General features: G+C 39.4%; 1 protein-coding gene and 1 long non-coding RNA gene across 6 annotated transcripts; one reads left to right on the forward strand and one right to left on the reverse strand.

The window, feature by feature from the left end:
* Positions 1-49: 49 nt before the first annotated feature.
* On the forward strand, positions 50-16,507 carry LOC131797082 (fas-binding factor 1 homolog). 4 transcript variants are annotated; one of them, XM_059114699.2, is made up of 27 exons: positions 50-124; positions 199-256; positions 735-794; positions 938-999; positions 1,469-1,500; positions 1,995-2,064; positions 2,167-2,211; positions 2,573-2,780; positions 3,410-3,499; positions 4,038-4,163; positions 4,674-4,913; positions 5,009-5,209; positions 5,815-5,976; positions 6,533-6,865; positions 7,300-7,374; positions 8,007-8,153; positions 8,232-8,388; positions 8,746-9,583; positions 10,090-10,190; positions 10,537-11,054; positions 11,264-11,427; positions 11,976-12,134; positions 12,236-12,454; positions 12,586-12,723; positions 13,526-13,646; positions 15,606-15,745; positions 16,369-16,507. In XM_059114699.2, the coding sequence occupies exons 1-27, from the start codon at positions 116-118 to the stop codon at positions 16,474-16,476; spliced, it is 4,581 nt and encodes a 1,526-aa protein (XP_058970682.2). In that variant the 5' UTR covers positions 50-115; the 3' UTR covers positions 16,477-16,507. The 4 variants fall into 4 exon arrangements, with proteins under 4 accessions (XP_058970682.2, XP_058970706.2, XP_058970713.2 ...); XM_059114723.2 differs by having other exon boundaries at positions 7,303-7,374; XM_059114730.2 differs by having other exon boundaries at positions 5,009-5,203.
* LOC131797159 (uncharacterized) lies at positions 13,480-23,102 on the reverse strand. Of its 2 annotated transcripts, none has more exons than XR_010718556.1 (4): positions 22,729-23,102; positions 15,966-21,912; positions 15,428-15,758; positions 13,480-15,255 (listed from the first exon to the last, which is right to left on the reverse strand). It is a non-coding gene; the product is annotated as an uncharacterized lncRNA (long non-coding RNA). The 2 variants fall into 2 exon arrangements; XR_010718557.1 differs by having other exon boundaries at positions 15,966-21,969.
* Positions 23,103-23,176: the final 74 nt, after the last annotated feature.

The raw sequence follows: 23,176 nt of genomic DNA on the forward strand, positions 1-23,176 counted from the left end.
TCGGTATTTTCAGCGGCTTACCAATATAAAGTATGCGTTTGTTTACAGTCTGATTTCAAAATGGCAGGTCTTCCGGGTCTATTTCTGAATTGAAAATTTTCAAGATTCCGATGGAATGAGAAGGGTAAGAAACGAAAATTAAACGTTAATGGTAGTGAAAAACATTGAAATTGATGATTCTTGGGTATTCTTATGCAGGGTGGAGACACTTTCCCTGGAGCAGGGCTTGGCAGAAGGTCGACCGTTGGACGCAATGGTATATATTTCTATTCCAACAAATTTCGGCTGTGTTTATCTTGAGTATGTTTATCTTTTCGATCCATTGAAGCATTTTTTGGAGAGAATTATGTACCAAGGGTAAATAGGTGGGGTGTTTCTGAAAGGTAAGAAGAATGTACTTGTTGGTTTTTCTCATGCTTTGGGTCGTTAAGTTTCATCTTTAATTAGTTTCCGATTGCAACATTTTAATGTGTACGTTACGTTTGACACATGCTATCACTCCTGATCTGACTTGTTGATTTTGATCTTCAATTGAGCAACCTTAGGCAATTCCATAATTCAATTCACTTCAGGGGAATAAAGAGTAGAGGAACACTGTGGATAACAGCTGGACAACTATTGTACTTAGCTTATATATGTATCGATCTTTGCTTCCAGTAAAATTTGCAAAAATGGCTCAAATCGAGAAGCATTTAAATATGCTTAATGATGTTTCATCAATTTTCAATTGTCAGCCTCAAGTCGAGCATCTTTGGACCAGGATTTGGACTCTATTCTAAGTGGTGGTAATGATGGTATGTGTTGAATTTGTTCTTCTTACGTGAAGACAAAAGTATTTTTACCTGCTTGATGGCCTGGGCTACCACACTGTAATAAAATGCCTCATTCATTACTATACTAAGGTTTGTATCTTTCTCACGTAATATTTGTTGTTCAGATGATCTATTTGGTGCAAGTGCTCAACAGCAACCAAAGGTCAAAGGGAGGTCTGGAACTTCAGTAAGTTTTGGTGAAGTTGCCTTATGATGTAAAGTGTGTATATGCCTGCTGTTTTCATCATTGTTATCATCATCTGTTCTCATTACATGTATAGGGGTATAAGGCAAATAGTTTCATCTTAACCTTTGAACCCCAGAAGTGACTAGTATCTAATATCTTTACATAGTATTATCACTGAATCAAACTAGCTTTAGAGTCATGACAATACAGGAAATGATCAACAAATGAAAAGGGAAGGCCTTTTCATCTCAGACTTCTTTCTAGAGCCCAAATTAATGCACCTTTTGTTTAGTTTGTGATGTCAAAAAGGGACTAGCCAGGACTTTGGATTTATAATTTACATTCTGACATTTAGAAAGACTAAAATTTGAGGTCATCATAAATTACCACAATAAATATTGACAATTTTTCGACTGAGCTACTGATCCATTGATCTTTTAATTATCCTAACCTCTATTCCTTCCACAAGGGTCCTGCCAAGAAGGGAACACTGACGTCAGGGTAATGCAAAGAGATTTCTTACAATTTAATAAACCATATCACCAATGGTTGAGTTGACTGAATCTCAATTAGGTTTCTTAGATGGTGTAAGATAATGAACCATCAATTACAGAGCTTTTTTGGTGGTAGAGATGCTGTCAATCAGTCTCATAGCTTGACACAATTCATATATCCTACTGTTCACCATCAACCCCCTGCCTTATCAGTTAGGCCATATTACTATTTACTAGGCTAAGTAAATAATAGTTATTCAAGGGTTTGATGTATGTATCAAACAGACATAATGCAAAGTCAACAGTGTTTTGGTATTGGTTTTGCAATTCTCTTCAGTCTTCTTAGCTACCTCTTCAGTTGATGCACACTAGTGGGCAAAGGTTACCACCTGCTGGCTCTAACATGCCCTGTTAAACCATCTTGTGTGACCATTTTATTTTTACTGGACTGGTATGAGTTTTAATAAATAAAAACCTTATTTTAATTGTTCCCCTTTATAGTGCCACTGATGAAGACTTTTACAGTAGTCTGGCTCAGATGGCTGGGAGTGACATTGAAGATGAGGACGAGGTAAGAGATTATCTAGCTATATACCCTCCTTGGCCATTTTTGGGATTTCTTGATGATCAATTTGACACGATTTTTTATTTTGGTTCTGATTTCTTTGGACAGTCACTGTCTGAGGCAGATGCCAAAAAGATGGCTGACAGTCTTGCTGTGAGTATTGATTTAATTTTAACATTCTCATCCACTGTTGTATTCACAACTTGACAGCTTTTTCTTCGCACTTAAACATTGTCATCCTGCAGGACCATTGTTGAGATCTGCGATCAATTTTTTAATCTCAACTTTAATGATCTGATTTGATCCAACTCTCCTTTTCTCTTCTATATCTTTTTTTGTAAATTGGTAGAGGGAATTTGGTTTTTCATCAGGATACCACCTTCTAGCCAATGGGTTTGTTTATCCTCATTACCTCCCAGCCGGATAACATATGGTTGTTGTGATGAGAAGTTATGAGTTGATCACTTCTGAGAGTTAAAAGGAGAAATTTACATTGTAAGAATGTGTTTTCCAGGGTCTTGATGACATGGAATCTGATCTCTTTGGAGGATCCTTGGGAAAGAAAAATACAGTAAGCAAGTCTCCAAAACCTGTAAAGGCTGCATCAGAACAGAAGAAGATCAGTGCTGACAGTAAACTACCCCCTGCAACCTCCTCTACAACAGAGTCTGCTAAATCCAAGATGGCATCTGCATCATCATCATCATCATCATCTACAAAAAGTATATCTGTCTTAGGTTCTCATCTTTTTACAGACACCTTTTATTCTGTTACTGTCAAATGGCAACTTTTCAAATCTGACAATCTTAAGAGAAGTTGTGCAAGCAATAGTGCCAGTGAAAGTAGGCCTCTTCCATGAATGACTAAATGCTGATGATCAATTTTTTATGGGCTTGCTAATTAGCCCTTTGTCCTTGCATTTAATTTGGGAAAACTTCTATTGATTTTCACAAAGCAATGTACATGTACATAAAAGAATAACTACTAAATGTAGGCCCACCACCCTAAAATCAGTATGCATATTCTCCTTACTGTTCTCTATACATTTCCTTAGGTGTTGACAAGGAGATATTGTTTTCTAACAATCAGGAGCTTCTTGGCGTGTAGTTTGTGATCATTTTATTTATTCTCCTGACCTTCAAGTTTGATTCAGGGGTGTTAGTGCGAGGAGATATTAGATACCAGTGCTCAAAGCCAGTTCACAATTGTAACTGGAAAGCCATTGAACTCTGCAAAATGTGTCCTATATAATGAAGTTTAATAATTTATTAACTCAGCTCAATAGAGTGTTTTAGAAATGTATATCAAGTATCTGATATATACAAAAAATCAACAGTCATTTAACTTTCAGCTGGTGAGTCTTCCGAAAAAGCAACCTCCAAGCAAGATTCTGTCAAGGAGAAGGAAGTGAAAAAGCCAAGGAAAAAATTTGACTTTGGAGGTGTGCAATCAATGTTATTTGCATTACTTATAGGAAAACGTACACCCTTATTGATTTAAGACTCATGTTGATCTCTTACCCAGGGATTTGCTTAAAATTACGTTTACTAATTAGTAAACCTTTATGCCCTTGTATCAGTATGCATATTCTCCATATTGTTCTCAATAAATTTCCTATGGTAATGACAAGGAGAATTTGTGTAACAATCAAGAGCTCCTCTAGTGTGATCATTTCCTGTATTCTTATAACCTTAATGTTTGACTCTATAGTGATGCTGTAAGTTTAAATTATATGCCAGTCACTCTAAAGGTTAAAGGGCTAATTTATCCCTCAGTTACTCAAACCTTTACAGTTCTTGAACCTCATCTGCTAACTTGGATAGATTTTTTTTTCCTGATCCAGGTCATTGTCTTAACAAGTTATTTTTATTAACTTTGGCAAACAAAATGTCAGATATTTTGTTTATTGAGTTACAGTAACACTCCAGAACTCTGTTTACTATTGCATGTTTGAATAAGTTGACTTTGAAATCTTTCAGAGTTTGATGAAGATGACCCCTTGGCAGGCCTGTTATCTGATGATGAAGAAGACCCAAAACCCAAGCCCAAGCCTAGAAAGTCTTCAGGTTCAAAGAACAGTGGTTCATCTGCAATATCTAGTCAAGGTTTGAAGTGGACTGTGAAGAGTCTTTAATTTTTAGGCACAAGTCATTTTGCCTTTTCATCAGTTGTGGCAATTAAACCAGTTTAATACATACCTCTTACTAATCAAGTTTGAAGTCTGTACTGTAAGTTACAGACCAAGTTTTTTCCACTTGGGTTTATGGTCTGATTACGATATCAAGGACAAGGTTTTTCAACTAAACTTGGTGGAAGTTGAAGGGTTGCCAGCACCTTGGGTAATATTCTTGGATTATTAGATACAGTAAATTTGCCTTTTTGGTCATTAGGATACGTAGCTGAGTGTTTCATGTAGCTCACTGCACTCTCCTAGGGCAGGTGGTGTACAAGGTATATGTGAATACAGGCCCATTTCAGGAAATTTATTTCTTTTTATTTTGCCACCTAACATAAAAAGAAGGAAGATTACAGCAATCACAAAATTTAGGAAAAAACTGGCAATATGTGTACTACAATACATATTATGTACTTCCTTTATAACCTTACGTTTTTAGATTCCACAGAAGAGAGACCATCATCTTCAAGAGGGCGTTGGCCAGCCAATCAGGAATCAGCAAATACACCATCACCTCCTGTTACACCAGAACATCAAGCTACTCTCAGGGGGAGCAAAAATCAAAGTGATACTGTATCTTCCCCCCCTGAATCACCAGAGGTAACATCAGATATCCAGGGGGGAGAGGTAACACCCTCTCAAACTACACCACGGGAAAAAGGAAAAAGAAAGCCTAATGGTAAATGTTAATATCATTATGAAAACGCCTTGTATGTTTCTTGTGATTACTTGTAACATCAATATTTTCATGTCACCAATCTTTTTGTGTCTTAGCTGGTAAAGCAAAGCCAAGTAAAGAGGAGATTAATTTTGACTCAGATGAAGATTTACCAGGTCTGGATGACTCGCAAGAAAACACTCCTCGAGATTCACCCATTCCTCCCACAAGATCAAAGAAAGAGCAAACAAGCAAAAAAGAAACACAGGGCACATCAGGGGATATATTTGGAGACGATGATGACCTGCCTGGTACTGGTATTGCAAAAATGTTGTCATAATGTACAGTAGAAGCTGCATAGCGCCATTTCTTGATATGTCACGTCAGCTATTTTGGTTGCGTGTAATATGATTATGAAATCGAAGAGAAGCGCAACGGAGTATAAAAAGAAAAAATTAAAATACGAATCCTTTTACTCTAGCCCAAGATCTCAGATGTAATTCTCCTTACTATCAGCCATACATTTCTTAGAATGTTAGTACTGAGAATTTTGTGTTGATAAGATACTTTCACCCTGTTGACTTTTTATCTAAGTTTATCTCCTCTGAGTCTCTGAGTGATAGCAGGATACAGGAATTTAATCGATGTCAATTATCCAATCGTAATCGATTGCCAGCGACTGATTTTCCAATCATCGATTTTCATCGATTGTTTCTTTACTCGATCCTATAATGAGGAATTACATCTTGTTTATACCTGGGAGTGAAAGGGTTAAGGCCGCTTGCAATTATTTTTTAAGATTATGTAACTGACGTCAAAATTAAATGAAATCGTGACGTATCCCTGTGCTGACTTAATTCAAAATGTTGATGAGCTTCAGCTGTTTCACAGACCGATGTAACTTCTATTTGAAATTTGACAGAAACCAGAAGTGACAGCCCCACAAGAGGTTCTCGTTTCAGCGAACTGCTTGGTAAAAAGGAAAAAGAAGAAACTAAAAAACAAGTTCCTAAATCTTTAGACGACTTCATGGCCAACATAAGCACAAAGCCTCCGGCAGGAGGAGGCACAACAAACAAGAAAGGTATGGCGGAAACATACATATTAACCCTTTTATCCCCCTGAGTGACCAAACAGGAATTTCTCCTTACCTTAATAAAACATTTTCAAACGGTAAGGTGATGAGAATGAATGGGAAATATCAATAGGAGGTATTTTTTCATTTAAATGCTAATTATCAGAGCAAAACTTGTCAGAAATGTACAGCAGACAGTGCGGAGAATTGATATTAGATCTTGAGAGCGAAAGAATCAAGGTCCCAACCGAATTAACGCACTTTCGAAACAGAGTTGTTCACTTCCTCGAAGTCATTCATGGATGTGTTATAATAGTCGTTCTCAGTTCAGCTTTCGTAGCTCAACATGCAGAAAAGCTCGGAACCGTTGCTTCCGGCAATTTTTTATCCAGATTTAGCGATCTAATACTCTGAATTCCCTTCACGGAAGCCGCAAAGAACGTTGTAAGTTTAGACCCAGTTCAGTCATCTGTGCAAGCTAAGGTAATATGAATGGCGTTTGTTAACGTGCGCGTTTAACTTATTTTGGTCCAAGTATACTTAGGTTAAACTTTATATGTTGCAGTTTCCAGTCCAACTTCTGAGGAGTCATTCCAGTTTGGTGGTTACATGCCATCTGCAGCCTCCAGTGGTCGGTCGCGCAGTCGAGGAGGCCTGGCAAGACCAGACACAGCCCCCAGCTCCACCAAGCGTTCCGTGCGGTTTTCAGATGACCTGGGACTAGATGATGAACTATTTGGAGGTGAGAGGCCCTCGACAGCTCCGAGTCAGAGATCACCCGGAAGGCAAACAAAAAGAGATGAAAAAGATGAAAAAGTCAGTGGATCGTATTTAGATGATAAAGACCAGAAACCAAAAGGAGACAGCAATCCAACTAAAGGACAAGCGAGGAATAATGGTGGGTGTCTACTGGAGTGAAGTATTCCACCGTGCATTTGGACAATCAGCCAAGCACATCACAGATAATGTCTTTCAATAATTTTCGGCTTTTCCCGGTCGGGTCGCAAAAAATTGCTCTTCCTAATAAACCAACAAGGAGCGAGGATGGCTAAGAACGGCGAAAATTGACATAGATTATAAAATGACAAATTTGTTTTAAAACAATTGCTAAATTTGTAAAAATGAACTATCCATGGCGTTTCTCCTTTTAATAGAAAGAGGGAGACTCTCAGGTGATTGGCTGAACGGGAATATCGCATAATTGTAATCACGCCATTCGTCCACAATTTTTTCCTTACCCGTATACCATTTTCCTTTGAACTCATCATGGGTTTGTTCATCCAATTTTGCCGTTACATATTTTTAGAATGTGTTTTTTCTCTTTTGCTTTAGAAGAAAGCAAGATCGAACAGAAAAAGAATCCACAAACTGAGAAACCAAAAGAGGACAACACGCCTGCTACACACGGTATTACGGTCTGATTATTTAATGAGTGAAGCTGGTCGGTAGGCTTGATTTCCGCCGTTTTCTCGTCTCCGGTCTTCAATCCTCCCGAGAAGGACCACGGGAGGAGAGCGCGGGCTCATTTCTTAACAGTAGCTGGTAATCGAGCCTACGGGGCGCGGGGCCACTGTGAAATCCTGAGGAAATACTCTCAGACATTGACATTATCATTCGACATACCAGCAGCGGTTGAGACACGATAGCCAGGTCATTTGAGCGCTTGGTTCCATAAAGAGAGATCTGGACTTCCGTTTCGGCCCCCATTTTGCTGAGTTTCTGAGCTAGTAACAATTGGCTCACAGTGCTCCCTCTCCGCTGAAAAATATTACTAGATTCCAGCGAAGTTTTAGGGAAACTTGAAATAATGCTCCTCGGTAATCATACTGAGGGGTAGTTACAATTACAGTACTCCTGGTCGATTCATGCTACCGAAACGTGTACAAGCTGCAACAAAAATTGGTTATAAGGATCGTATAAGGCTCATATTTCGATAGTAGTAGGATCGCAAGACTTTGCCGTACACCAGTGAGCCCAAAAGATTTTACTCCCCCTTATTCTTTGGTCTTCTTTTCAAAGCGTTGTCTTTTTTATCCCAGGATCCAAATTAGGTGGAAGCGGCGGGGGAGACTGGTTAGGACTGAGTGGAGGTGATGACGACGGAGGTCTGGATCTTAGTAGTGCTCCTCTCAAAACAAGCACACCATTTCCTCAGGAGAGCAGAAAGGACACACCCAGCGTGAAAGGTACCCTCTGACTTCATGATGTTCGCGTGCCCTTCTGTATCAAAATTAATGCGTTGTGTTTTATTGTTTTGGTTTAAGCCCCCCTTGAACATCAGGAGAGGCAGCAATCACCGCCAAGAAGAGCTGGACGACGCCGGGGGGATGGTGACAACGATGAGTTCTTACGCATGCTGGGAATTACACCTGATGAGCCACCAAAACCAAAACAGGTCGAGTCAGCTGATGACAGTGGCAAGTAAGTTTTTTAGTCAAGCTAAGTTTGCTTTCTTATGGAGCGTAAGGCCTACACTGCTTATTTTCGAAGTTGATACATTGTTTATATCACTCCAGTTGCAGATAATAGTAGAAAAGTAACCAACTGACTGACTGGTGAATGATTAACTGAATGAGTTACTGACTGCCTGTCTGGCTTATTTGCAGACTTACGGACTGACTGAAGGGTGAGTACTGACTGACTGACACTCACTCACTCACGTTATTGAGCAACTGACTGTCTACCTTTCTGGCTGATTTGCTGACTGACTGATTGGCTGGCTGACTGACAGACGTACTGACTTACTCCCTGTCTGAATAATTTTATCGTGTTTTCCAGGTCGTCTTTGTTCCCATGGGAGTCCCAAGGAGGCAGTCCGAGAAGAGGAAGGCGGAGGCGTGATCAAGCCAGTCCGCAGTCCTCGTTTGATGAACCAGACCCTGCATCCAGCCTTGGAGGACCCCTAGATAGGCCGCCTCAGGGGGGTCGCATGGACAAAGATGACTTTGAAAAGGTAGTGCAAGAATCTTTAAACCAAGATACAGCAAAACTGCAAACTGAACGGCAAGCAGCTGCCGGAGAAGTTCAGACTAGAAGAGAATCTGAAACAGCTGTAATCCACGACAGCTCTTTACCTTCGCCTTCGGCAGCTGTTCCACAAGCGCAAGTATCAACCACTGCGTCACAACAGCCTGGTCTTTCTCTCTCGCAGCAATACTCACTGCAGCCGTACACAACACACCCAATCCCCCCTCAAGCCAACGTTTCACTGCAAATGACAGCTCAACCTTCAGCTCAGCAGATGTATCCTCAGCCTCAACATTTCTCTCCTTCACAGTTCCAAAAAACTTCTTTTGCCTCATCTACTGGTCAAAATACCTCCCAGACCCTTCCATACCAACCTTATTACCAGTCCACAGCTGGATTTCAACCATCTCCCCAGGCCATCCAACCGTCGTCGGTAGAAAGGCTTGAAATGACAAAATTGAAAGCCGAAAGTGAGCTGCAGCAGAATAGACTGCTGGAATACGAACTAGTTAACGAACAGCACGTGCAGCAGAAGACAAGACTAGAAGAAGAAGTGAGGGAGCTTATGAAAAAGGTACAAGAGAGGGAAAACGTCCGACAGAGAACAGATCTGGACGCTTCCAGTAAATTGTCAGAGTTGGAAGGGAAGGTATGAGGTTAAGAGTTAAAATGCTGGGGAACAATAACAGATCTGATATTCTCCAGTTATCCCAACGGTCTATTATTAGGGGTTGTGAATGACCTATGCCAAAAAAAAAAAGGCACCTACAAAATTTTCATCAAAGCATACAGGCCTCACAGTTTCGAGCTTCTACTACTTATATCTGTCTCGAAGTATCAATGTTCGTTGTTCGCGGTTTTCAATTCACTGTCAAAAGTAATTCGGGTTGGCTTTGATTTTGCTTTAATTTTCCCTATGATTGGTTCAGAAAACTCGCGTCACCCTCTCGACCAATCAGATGCAAAACTAAAACCAGTATCAACTGGATCACTCGCGTTTTTCCTGCGTTTCATTGGATCCTTGCCATATTTCCCATCTCTCTGATTGGCTGTTGTGATTACTTTGGTTTTGGTTTAACATCACTTAATCGAAAAGAGCCTGAAATGGTGCTTTGGAGTTAAAAGTGAATGTTACTTTACTCGTGATTCAATTAGGTCCGCCGTTATGAGCTTGAGCGGGAACAACTTCTGACTACGATTGAAACGTTGAAAACAAGACACAAAGATGAGCTGGCTAACATAGATGCCTCTCACAAGTAAGATTGTTTCCCTGCTAGAGTGATGTATCAATTAACTAGGCAATTTTGCATCTTATTTTGAGCAACTTAACTATGTGGGATTTTCATTGTCATAACCAATCGGCTGGTTGGTCTGAATACTCCTTCGAATAGACAAGTAATATTTTATATAAAACGATGCGTTCTTCACCAAATCAAGAATTCTCTTTGAAAGGCTTTCCACGAGAAGAAATTTACGATTTGCTCATCAACTTCACCTTGTAGCTGGCCAAAAATTGAAATCTTACTCAACCTACTCAACCAAACGAGTGCAAAATTTACGAACCATTTCATGATTTCGTTTTGTTATTTTTTTTTCAACCAGATCTCACTTGAAGACCTTGGAGGAATCATACCAACGTCGCGAACAAAGGCTGCAAGATGAGACCGACCTTATCATCAAACAAAACAGTGAGAAGTTAAAAACTTTGGAAACGGAGAAGGCTGACATACGAGCAGTTAACAACCGAAAACTTTCAATGTTAGAGACAGCGAAAAACAACGAGATAGAAACGTTAAAAGATCTTCATCGACGAGCCATGGAACAATTACGCCACGAACACGAAGATGAGATGGCGCATCTCCGAAGGCTTAAAGAGCAGGAGGTGTCGGCGGCTACAAGCGCGCATGCTCACACCAAGTCGCTCCAGTCCCTTATGGACCACGTTTTAAATTCGACTCGAGAAGTGAGTGACTTGCGACAGAAGATTGAGGTTACTCACAAAAGTGGTTTGGAAGAGCGCGAACTCTCCGCGAGAGCTCGAGACGACTACTTGAAACAATTGCAGGAAAGGTTACTACGGCAGCAATCTGAGAATGACGAGGAGAGGACCAGGTTGCAAGGCAAGTTACGTCAGCTCTTACTCTGTGATCGAATCCGAAAGGAGAAAAAAATGAAGAAGTCTTGTAATGGTCGCAAGAAATTAAACCAGGACAAAAGCGCCGAAACGAAAAAGGAAACAACTTTGATAATAAAACAAAAGAGTGAAACATTCTGATTGCCTACCTCTGTATGAATTCAAACTTTCAGTAACGATTTGTTAATCTTACAGGTCTGGTCGCCAAGATGGAGTTGCACATGCGCGAGCAGTCTCGACAGGTTGATCAAGAAAGATGGCGTCTTACTCAAGAGGAGTCAAGGTTGAAAGCTGTTCAAGCCGCACTGGAAGACGAGAGACGAATAACTATGGAACAGCTCTCCTTGCAAAGAGCTGAGGTACACGTATATTATTGAAATCTAATTTCGCGAGTAAAAGCAACGTTTTTCGCGCACGCTGGCTCTGAAACGAACAGTTAGTGAGGGGAATTTCTTTGCCCAAGTTAATAACACCCGCCAGTAAACCCTTATTTATCAGTGGGAAGTATTTTCCTTTGGTCGGCCTCTCTTGATGAGAGAGATCGCAAGATAAAACTAGAATTGCAACTTTCAGTTCAACTTTACCTAAGGAAACGAAAGTGAGAAGACTGTGCATTTGTTACTGAAGTCTTACTTGAACGGGGAAAAATACGATAGACGCTTTCATTTTTTTGACATTTTCAGGAAAATACAGAGGCGAAAAGAGGATAGCATGTTAATATTATGCTGAAGTAAACCGCATGCATTTTGATGCCAACAAAGTCTAAAATAAGGCTTGAATAACTTTGGCAATGAAAGTCTCCAGCATGTATTCCTTTTCCCTAAACACTCTGTCCCTTGATGACGTTTTCTTGCTGACACCGAAACACTGTCTCGAACGTGCGATCCTGTCTTTTTTCCTCCATTAGGTACAGCGCGCCCGAGATGACCTGGTACGAGAACAAAGAACTGCTATGGGTCAGATACAAGAAGAGCGGCGATCACTGGCCACGGAACGAGCCCAGCTCTCCTCTGCTCACAGAGACCTGATCAGCAGAGAGAAATTGAAGACTGAGACGAGTGTACAGGTGAGAACGCTTTCAAATTCTATTTTATGTTTCCTTGGGTCAGGCCAAGGCCGACCATGGAGAAAGTCAATTAATTTTTTTTTCATGTTTTCTTGGGTCAGGCTGAGGCTGATCTTGGAGCAACTGCAGTAAAGATTAAAGAGGACGCCGCTACCTTGAATGTAAGGGAGGCTCAGCTGAAACAGCAAGAGGAGAGATTGAGGAGAGAGCAGGAAGAATTCGAGCGGAAGCGGATTGGATTTGAGGAAGAGAGGGACAGAATCGGAAAGTTGGGTCTCGAGGTGCAGAAGAGATCACGGGAGATCGAGGAACTTTGCGCAGTAAGTTTCCGCTTCCGATTTTTTTTTTAGTCGGACGGTTGTCAATCCCTTTTTTTCAGCACCTACCTACGATGATATTCAACAACAGACTTGCACTTGCACTCTCATTAACTAAATATTTTTTCTCCTAGGATGCTGGTCGGGCGCGCAATGACGGTGAGCATGCCCTGGAACTAGCAGAACGCGTGCGAGTAAATGCGGAGGCTCAAAGAGCGGAAGCTGAAGGAATGTTCCTGGTCGTGCAGGAGAAAGAACGGCAACTGGCACAGGTATGATATTCAATCAAATGAAGTAATATTAGCAATATTTGTCCTATAATCATTTCCCTGTCAGATAGGCGCATTTGGGGTAAAGTTGCGGAATTTCTATTTCTCTGACTGAATGTTTAACTTGAATCTAAGTTAAAACTTTTGAACCCAAAGAGGTGACTTGCACCTTACTTCTCCTAACACTGTCACTGCTAGATTAAATTTTACGGTTATGAGAATAAAGAAAATGATCACAACAGAAAGGAGCTCTTGTGATATTTTACCATCTCTTTTAACTTACTTTGTTTTTCTTGTCGAAGGTAATTTTTTTACGTCGCAACAAACAATTCAAAAGTATAACGACGTAGCTACCTGAAATTTCAAAAAAGGCATGGCGCCTGTGTTTAACGAGTCGGAGACTGAAATTGCGGGCACACTCATGATGAGCACAGCGCAGATTCTGGCAGGTTATGATGTCTGTGCGGGCAATGTTCGCATTGTTTTCATCTCAGACCCTAAAAGGGTTACAGCAAGTTATACCACATCCGTTTCAAACTTGGCATGTGATTTGAATTGCTTCTATCCATATTTCTTTTGTTTCAGCGCGCTTTCTGTCGCCAAGGTTGATAAAAACCAGGGGAAATGAACAATCTCTATCTTTGCTGCCTTTCCATTTTACTTTCAGACTTTAATTATCATTTTTATTATTATTATTATTATTATTATTATTATTATTATTATTATTATTATTATTATTATTATTGCGCCGTCTTTCTAAAAGCTGGTCGCTTTTCGTTGTTAACTGCTCCCTTGTTGTTCGTAGGATCGTCTTGCTATCGCTCATGAGCGTCGTATGCTGGAGAAAGACAAGCAGTTAGGGCGATGTTGGCAGTGTGAGGGACGGCGGGCGAGTCCTGCAGGACAGATTCATGCAGCATCCCAAGGTATAAAACTGACGGAAGTCGTAAATAACACTTGTTTAATCTTTTCATTGAATTAACCTCCTATTTATTTAGCCTTTTCGCCTCCACTAGTTCAAATATAAGATAGCGCCTTATGCGTGTTGAACGAGGTTCCGGTCGGTTCAGAGTCAGCCGGATCTTTTACAAAGTCAATTTTCTCTTGGGACACCTTCGTTCAACTGACATAAGCTTTGAGTCCCGAATGAATGAAAAAAAAATATATAGGTAACTCTTTGAAAACCTTTTTATCCGTCACCTTCTATGAATGGACTCTACTTTGGCTGCATAGCGGGTGCTGTGTTTGTTCTCGCCGCGCATATGGCTTGCTTCTCGGCGAGCGCCTGTTGCCCAAGCAAGACATATCTGTTCGTGGCATGGCTCCTTCAAAAGTGTTCCAGTGAGAAGGATTCCATTGTACAATAGTAGAGGATTATATTTATAGAAAAATGCTTAAAGTGGTTTGTGAGGAAGTATGAATATGGTGGCTCAGAAACTGCTGATGAAATATCTATAACAGCTGATGTTAGAAATTCGGCTGAGCCGACAGATGTGTATGAGAGAGGTAATCTAACTGAGATCAGAAATAATGAAGGCGATTTACAGAAAGTTTTGGGACGATATTCATCAGCGCGCTGTTAGGCAGTTCTTGTTAGCGTGGATGGTGCCTGTAAATCATCTGCGTTGCATGTCACTGCATTTCCGAAGACTTGGGTCGATAAGCGCTCAGTTTAGACTGCGCGGCACCAGGTTGATTCCGTTTTTATTAAAACCTAATTAGCACGGGAAAAATCTTCAGCGGTTAAGTTTTTGTTTTAATGAGTGATGATTAAATTAGAAATATCTTTCTGTCAGATTTTACGAAGCGGTGTTTCCTGTGGTTTACCAAACACTGATTCCATTATTATCCTAAGAATAATGTGTGATGAAAGGAAACCGATATCTGTGCATTCTAGAGTACAAGTGGTCCTCTTGTAACCATATTGATATCACGTGCGTTTCGTGTAAGCAGTCCTTTTAATTTCGATGTGCTTCTAGTATGACAAGGTAGAATATTTCCAAACTTTGCTTTGAAAGTCGGAAAATGATTTACATAAGCGCACTTGTCTAAAGAATTATTTTTTTGCTATCATATATACATAAGCCAAAAAAGACTCGTCAAGAACGTTTGTCACCGAAAAAATAGTGGATCAGAAGTTACCTTATACCCTCCTCTAAAATTTTCTCGACAAGTCTTCTCGTCCATAAACTGGCATATCCGTTGCAGGACTTGTCAAAAAGAAAGAAATGTCGTAACTCCCCTTCTTTACTGCCAGGGCCCGGAAAACTTGTCAAAGAAATCTTGCTGGTGTAAATCTTTTTCAGTCCGTATGACAGAGATTCTCTATCTGATGATCATTTTATTTCATTTATTCTCATATCAACACAAACCAATTAAGTCTGACCTTAAAATCGCTGAAAAATGACTCAACACACGATTCTCAGAAATCTGTGCACATATGAGTATTTCGTGTATTATCCACGCTCGTATTATCCGCGGATTTTCAGCTGAATAAAGTTGTTTGGTCGTCAAAAGGTTGCCTGGTGTAAATCTCTGAAAGGAAGTGGGACAAGCGCCAAGATTAAAGCTGCGACAATTCTTCTACTTTCACTGTACAAACTTTTAATCATTTTATATTTATATTCTAGATAAATCACATTTTTTCCTTCCACAGAAAATGACCCTTCCTAAAGGTCATACACACTCACTAAAAAAGACTACTTACCGATTTCTTGCTCTATACAGCCTTCAGTCCACAAACAAAGCACTTCCTCCGTCATTTCACAACAGGTCTTGATTCTTGGCCTAATTTTCTTAAGCCGTGAAAACGTTATTTTGCTTACACAGATATAAGTTCCCATCTCATCGATTTATACTAATCGTAAAGTCATTTGATTTCACAGTTTCAGATTCGCCGGCAGTGGACACGTCAGTCCTTACCCATCCATCCCTACCAATGTCTACACCTGGAACTCCTGACTTGTTGGTCAACACTCTGGAGTTGAAACGGACACTTCGAAAGTGGTCACATGACAAAGAAAAGGTAACTGTGATGTCTGCAACAGACGAAAAAGTTAAAAATGAAGAAATGAATTATTAGACAAGTTAGTCGTATTACCTGTGGCGAACTAAATTACCCTGTTATACTTTCCCACCGACACACGGCGCCACAGTTTCTTTAGAAACTTACCCCCTTTATTCATTTACCAATAGTAAAGTCGCTAAGAGCTTTCCTGATATCATTCTGAACTTGAGGTACTTACCTTAGTATCTTGCTCTATTCGGAGAAATCGAACGATTCGGAAGAGTTCGTGATGTCGATGAGCTGAGGTCGAAGGTTTTGTGGCGGTTTCGGTCTTAGATTGGGATGATAGCAATGGGAAATTGTTCAGTTCGAGAATTGGGCGATTATTCAACGCTTTGCCTAGCCAGGCTGTTGTTATCTCAAACTCGTGGTTGAATTTATTTATTCATCTCAGTTCATAGTAGTCCGTATTTCTAGTTGATATTCTGGGTCAATTTTTTTGTGCCAAGTAAAAGAACGACTTAAAAGAGATTTTTCTTTTGAAATTTTTACCGTCGAGGTTGTTCTTGGACGTCTCCTCCTTTTGTCGACGTGAGTTGATGAACTACTATGACACATTAATTTTCGTCTTTTTTCATCAGGATGAAGAATTTCTGGAACAAGAGGCGCAGTTTCTGAATAGATTGCAGAAGTCACGTGACACCAGCAAGCTTAAGTCCAGTCTTCCTTTGAATTCAACTGTTTACTAACGTGATCACGTGAGTGGTATATCGTTGCTGAAGTCTGTACGAACTGAAGGAATTTACTATGCGGTCTTGTTTGTTTGTTTTTCTTTTTAAACGATCGAGTCCCATAGGTAATAAAAACCGCACACGCACGAGTAAGGACACGAACTAATTGGTGAAGTCGTTCGTGGATTGCACACTTCTATTTAATTTAAGAAAGTATCATTTTCTTGCGGACAAGCAAGTAAACATCCTTCGTCGTGTGTTTAGAAGCTACAAATGCTGCGGAGAAATATTTCATTATTGTTTGTGAGAAGTCGAGTGAAAAATTAATCAAAATGACAGAACCATTGAGTTTGGGCGACAGTCAGACGACATGCGTACACGCTTCTCTTTTTTGTTGTGAAACATCTTTAAATTAATAAGTTAGCATAAGATTATGTGCGTTTATTGGTTTGTTTTTTTTTTGCTCATTACTCGATTATCTTAGTTACCTTAGTTGGCAATATGTCGGCATGCTAAGTTACATTTTTTCTCTCCAGTTCACCCTCTTAGTTTGTCGTCTCTTTTGTCTAATGACCAAAGAGCCTTTTAACGATATAGGTTCGTGTGGCTCCTTGCCAGCTTCTAAACTCTCAAATCTTTATAGCCAGCCAGTCAGTCTGTGACATTTTGACATCAGACACAATTGATAGTAAAAAGAATGACGTCACAGGATGACGTGTGTTGTTTCTTGTTCAAACGCTATAACTCTGAGATAGGCAACTTCAATTATTTTTTCTAGTGGCGAGAACAGTTTACGGATCAACCCTTCTCGTAAACCTTACTTGCCCGCCAACGTCACTTATCAGTGACATTTAAGAAACTTTTCACTTTTATCCTTTTTTTTTCTTTCCTTTCATTTCCTTTCGTTTTTCTTATTTGGTATGGGAAAGGTTTGGGGAGGTCACGTCACGGAATTTTTCTTTTATTTATTCCTTTTTCTAATGACATCAAAGGTCAAAGAATACACAAGAAATAAATGAGACTTTTAAAGCATGAAGAAGTTCGTCAAGGATTGCAAATGACCACGTACGCCAAATGTAGGCTGAATTGTTGTAGATGGGTATACCTTGATCAAGCCCCACTATTAAAAGCAATTAATTTTACTTCAATTTTTTTCTAAAAAAAATAACTACTTTTTAAAACCCTTTTTTCTATCTTTCTCTGCTGTATTAGTCAGAACATGACCTATTCCAAGGTTCCGATTATCAAACAACTAGATTCTCATTCTACTTTTTGTGGCTTCAGGTCAAAATTTTGAGAATTATTTTGTCTTTCCAGGCAGAAATGATAATGTACAGATATTTTACTTTGTGTAGCAAAATCATAATAAAATTATTGTTATCAAAACCTCTGGTAATGAGTTTTAAACCTCATTTTAGTAGAATATTCAGGCTCATTCTATGCCATCCTACTTATTGTAAAACATGCAGCAGAAATATAAATACTCTTGCTATCGTCTACAAACCAATACGGACTTAAAAAACCTTCCTCCTTTCTGTAATGTGCCATGATCTTATTTCACCTTATCTCAACCTATATCTCCTTGACAAGACTAGAATTTGCGCCATTATTTTACGTCACTCTTGTATTTTCCGTTAAAAAAGATTACTTCTGATTCCTCGCATTGAATTTTGCGCCCCTAATAATTCAGATACGTGCTGCACTCTGCAAACCGACGCAAACCGGATTTCGCTCAAGAATTCTGCATTATCTACGCTAAGAAGGAACTCCAGCAATTTTGGTTACGCCCACTAAATTTGCGGCCGAAGTATGTTTCAATCTGTGAAATTTTTTTCCAAATCGTCTTTTAAATTTTTGATTTGCCGACAGCAAATAATCAGAAAAATACACGACCATACAATTTAGTGTAAAGCCATGTTATCCGGCCTTCTTTCTGTCAGACGATTAACGTAGCAAATCGATTTAATTCTTATCGTGCCGGCATTGCAAGGTTCGTGTGATGCCGTGATGTTTTCCTCACATTATTCGTGATAATTATTTCCGCTGGTTGAGAGTTTTCAAGACCATCCGATCGATGAAATTCCATTACAAAGCCATTAAAGTACGCAAGGGTTAATACCAACAGTCAATCAATCTATCTATCTGTCAATCATTCAATATATCGCCACAAAAGCATTGAAGTATAATTTGATATCATCAATCTATTTATTAATCATTAATTCGCCCCTTCGTATATTGAAGCAAGCAGTTTATAAATACCTTGTGTGTCGTTCTCTTTTCTTTCAAATTTAGACTTTGCGATTTTCCAAAGTTGTCACAAACAAAAAGTTCATGACATGGCCCGCAAAAGCAGTATTTAAAATCGCTATTTTTGGTCCCGCTTACGTTTCATGTTCTACGCTAAAACCAATATTTCATTCTAAACTCGATATTCTGTTGCTCTTTGGGGCGGTAACTAAGGTGTGCCCAAAAACGAAAACAATGCTAACAACATCAAATGTATACGATATTTAACGGTGTCTTTCTACATTATCTTTACATCGCGTTTGCCTAAGGATGTTACTAAAAGTTTGGTTTAAATATTTACAAATATATAGTTTCTGGGAAGTTAATGTAAACTTACTGGTGCACGTATTTGATGTATGAGGCTGAGTGTTTTTTCGAAGCTCTTTCTGAGAAGCTCGATGTTGTCTTGGAAAACAATGAAGGTCGTGATATCCTTTTTGTTGGAAATATTTGTCAGTTAACTATAGAAATTCCGTTGAACGCACGAAAGGCGAAATGTCACGTCATGTATTATGTATTCAAGTAAAATTCTTGAGAAAAAACGAAACAGATTCAATCTGTTTAACTGGTGCAGTTTCCTGAAGAAATGTTTACTCAAATTGCTGCAAACATAAAGGTGTATTCCCACACATATAGCCAGCCTCTGTAGGCTGTGAACCGTTAGAAATATTTAGGAGGCTCCCGGCGAAAACTAAAAACAACTGATTATACTGAATTACCAACTGGTAATCGCCACACATACAAAGGGCATTGAGCACAATATAAATTGAGCTTTGTAGGTATATTGAGTGCTAAAAATTGGCAAAATTAAAACAATAACTTAAAAATTTACAAAGAAGAGATTTCAGTAAGAAAGCATGTTCTTTTGAGTTGATGAAAAGGTAAGAAATATTCACCGGTAGTTAAATGTTTCTCAATGCGCTTCACTTTATTAACGCAGAGTTTGGAAAATGCTATCATGTTTTTAAAGGATTGCCTAACAACGTGCAAGGCAGTCTATTTTAAGAGAGAGTGTGAACAAGAATAGTTTTAGCCTAAAGTAGGTCAGATAATATGAATTTTCGGCCCGGGCAATAAAAATACACATTTGTGTAGAGAGGAATGTTCATCATATTTAATTAATGGAGTCTATTCGGCAACATTGTCAATTGATGTATATTCAGTTGTGCTTAATACTCAATAGATACGTATTCACACGGACATAATTTGGCGCGATGGAAGAGAAGGGGGAAGATGAATTGTTGTATTTGGAAATGTCCGCTGCTTAGAGCCAACTATGAATGAGCCCCTGCTTAGAGGTCACGTATCTTTTTGCTCATCACGCTGGGGAAATTTAAATTTTAATAAAAGATTAAGCTGCCTCTCAGCCGCCATGGTGTGATGAAGTGAAATTCTAAATAATTTGATGATTCTTACAGTTTTGCAATTATTTTCACCTTGAGAATCTAATGACCTTGACTGTGGAAGTGCTTACCATAAATTCTGGTGGGCATATGAGAGGTAGCACAAGTGGTAATTGAGTTTTTGAGACGACTTCCTCTATAAACATAGAAGTCGAGCCTAGCAACGTGATTTGTTTTGTGTACTGCAGAAGTGCACGTGAAGTGGAGATTAGGTTTTGTTTTTGTGTTAAGGATATCTTACGCTATAAATCATTTCAGTTCTGATCAGTCTTGTATCCAGTTTATAGGCTTAGCTAAGGTTTAAACTGCCGTTGTACTTCGAAGAAATGATCTAGTAAGGAATTTAAATGGGCAAGAAAGTCTTTCCGTTGGTCACACCGACCCTTATGATTTTCCTGGTTAACTGAGTAATTACTTTAGGATTAACGCATAACCTCATTCAGAGTGTGGTTTTGCGCTGCCTTACCCCTCTTCCGGCACTGGTTTGCGCATCTTTACAATTGAACGTTTGAGTCACAAAGAACTACTTGTATTGGATGAAAAAGAATTTTGACAACTTAAGAAGAAGTAATTTTTGGAATTTTTTAATGCTTTAGAACTCGTGGCTTCTCATTTCACACGGTCAAAATCTCTCCTATTTCATTAGGAAACATTGTGTTGTGCAACCAACGGCTTGATCGTCGTATAAACGACAGTTTTTCCCAGGCCAGAGTAGTTTGTTACGTAAGAGCTCTTCGAGAGATCGTATTTCAACCGATGCTTGTAAGAGAGAAAAATATTTTGTGTTAAGAAATGTGGATTCCAAAGTAGATGTAACCTTCTTGACGAAGGGAATAACTCAGAAACTGCAAGGTCGCCACACTTCAATACAACCAAGTCTTACTTCCTAGCTCCTTTAATGTATGTAGAACAGTTCTATTGACTGGAACCAAACTGGAGTTTTCTTTTTCTTCATAGGAGGCTAGGGGAGAGGGAGGGAGGAGAGGGACGGAAGAGGAGAGGAGTGGCTTGGCAAATAATTTGAGGCGGGGGCAAAAGTGCCAGTGATCTTGGGTGTAAATTTTCCGTGTTCTTGGAGGAAATTTTTTTTCTATTTGATTTCAACTTCCTCGAATGTTGAACATGAAGCTATTGTGTTTTGAAACAAAAATAGCAAATCTATTCACCAAGCGTACTTGGAACAGCCCCTGGCGCGCGCGCCAATATCTAGTTTAAAATTAAATATTTTCTTTCTTGGCCTTAAACCACAAACAAGCTCTTGTGAATGTTTCCACACGCAAAGGTCTCCATCTGGTGTAATCTTTTCCCAGATAAAGAAAGAGACCTTCAAAGTACGTGCCCGAATTACACAATTATGCAAATAATTTATAACTCCTGGGGGCCTTAAGCGTAAGCGACTTGAACATAACACAGTCAACTAGATAGGTTATGGTTATCAGTTTAAGTACCTCTTATTTAGCGCTCTTCTTTCAAGGGCCAAGAAGATATTGAGTAGCGGGTGGGAGTGAAGATTGCCGCAACAGGAATCATTTTCTATCATCTTCCTTAGCAATGTGGCTTCGTGCCCATCATAAAATTGTTTCCTCTGGAACACCAGCCATCCATGAAAGTTTGTTATGAAATATTCACCGTGAGCTGTCTGTCTCGTGCCAGACAGAAATTCGAACTTTGTTTAGACTTCTTGCTAACTTCATGGTCTGATTTCCCAAGGCACTATCACAAGGCTTCACCAATCACTTCTAAAGCAATCCGAAATTTTCTTGCGCTGTTGATATAAGATCGTGGGTTTGAGTTTAGTCACGCACACGTCTCCAGACCTTGGCTATAACCAAAATGCAAATATCACTTTAATATACTAAACCAAGTGAACAGGCGATCAATTTGTGTGATTTATTGTCGCTTATCTGAAGACAAATTATATCTTGCGGATACGAAAGACTTGCGCACGCAAGCCAAATTAATTAACAACACAATGTAAACTTCTTTATCAAAGTTTCTAGATTTCCTCTTGGATGGCGTTGGAGACAGTGACCGTGATAAATGCCAACTTCCTCAGGAAAGAAGGCCTCATTGTTCGTTCATAGCGTTCTCAGAACTCGTTTAAAAAGTTGCCTTTATATTCAAATTTACTGCACCTCTCTTAATTCTTAACGTGATTGTTTTTAGGTAGGTGGAGCATGGAAAAAATAGCTCGATAATTTATTGGGAGTATTTTGAAAAATCTGTGTTCTTAAACTTGTGAAGATTCTCACAGTGCAAGCTTCGTCCGATGGCAATGAATCATTCATTTGTTGTGCACTTGAGACAGCAGACAGTAAAACAGTGTTGAAAAAGCAAGGTGTTATGACTGTCTACAGACCAGCTTCATTCTTATCTCGGATTTTTGTTCGCGTGCCTGTTTGAGCGTGCAGATGCCGGACTTGATAAGAAAGACCACCCTTTACCGATCATCTAACATTTCACACACAAATTACTCCAGAGTAATGATTCATGATATTACCAGAAGTATGTAATAATATTACAAAAATGACAACGTGTTGTTAGCATTCATACACGATCATACAGGGCTATCTGTACGCACCTTGTTATCGGTGATAACGGCTTTTTCCACCATGGGCTGTTGGTTTATCGAATAAGTTAAGCAGAGGGAAAGCGATATCTTTAAATGGACGGTGTATCAAGTTTAAACAAAATGACCTCTCTTTCCCAGATCAGCTGGAAAATTAGCGTGACATATTTAACATAGCGGTTTTCAAGATGTTAAAATCTTGTCTGCAATATTACTAATCCGCTCCTCTTTCAGCGATCGATTTTATATGCCGAAGAACCGAGGGGGGCGGGAAATTTTTAGCGTCTGTACCGACTCCTTAAATGTGTACTTTCACGATCTTGTTAGCACTTCCGGTCCGCCATGCCCTTCTTGCGTCGCAATGGTGTCTTTCCGCTTATGGGCAGTTATACTCCCCTAAAAATAATGTTTGCAATTGTTTTGTTTAAACGACCGGAAATTGGAAGGGAAATTTTGTATT

The sequence above is a fragment of the Pocillopora verrucosa genome, chromosome 8, assembly GCF_036669915.1.
Source record: "Pocillopora verrucosa isolate sample1 chromosome 8, ASM3666991v2, whole genome shotgun sequence".
Lineage (NCBI taxonomy): Eukaryota > Metazoa > Cnidaria > Anthozoa > Scleractinia > Pocilloporidae > Pocillopora > Pocillopora verrucosa.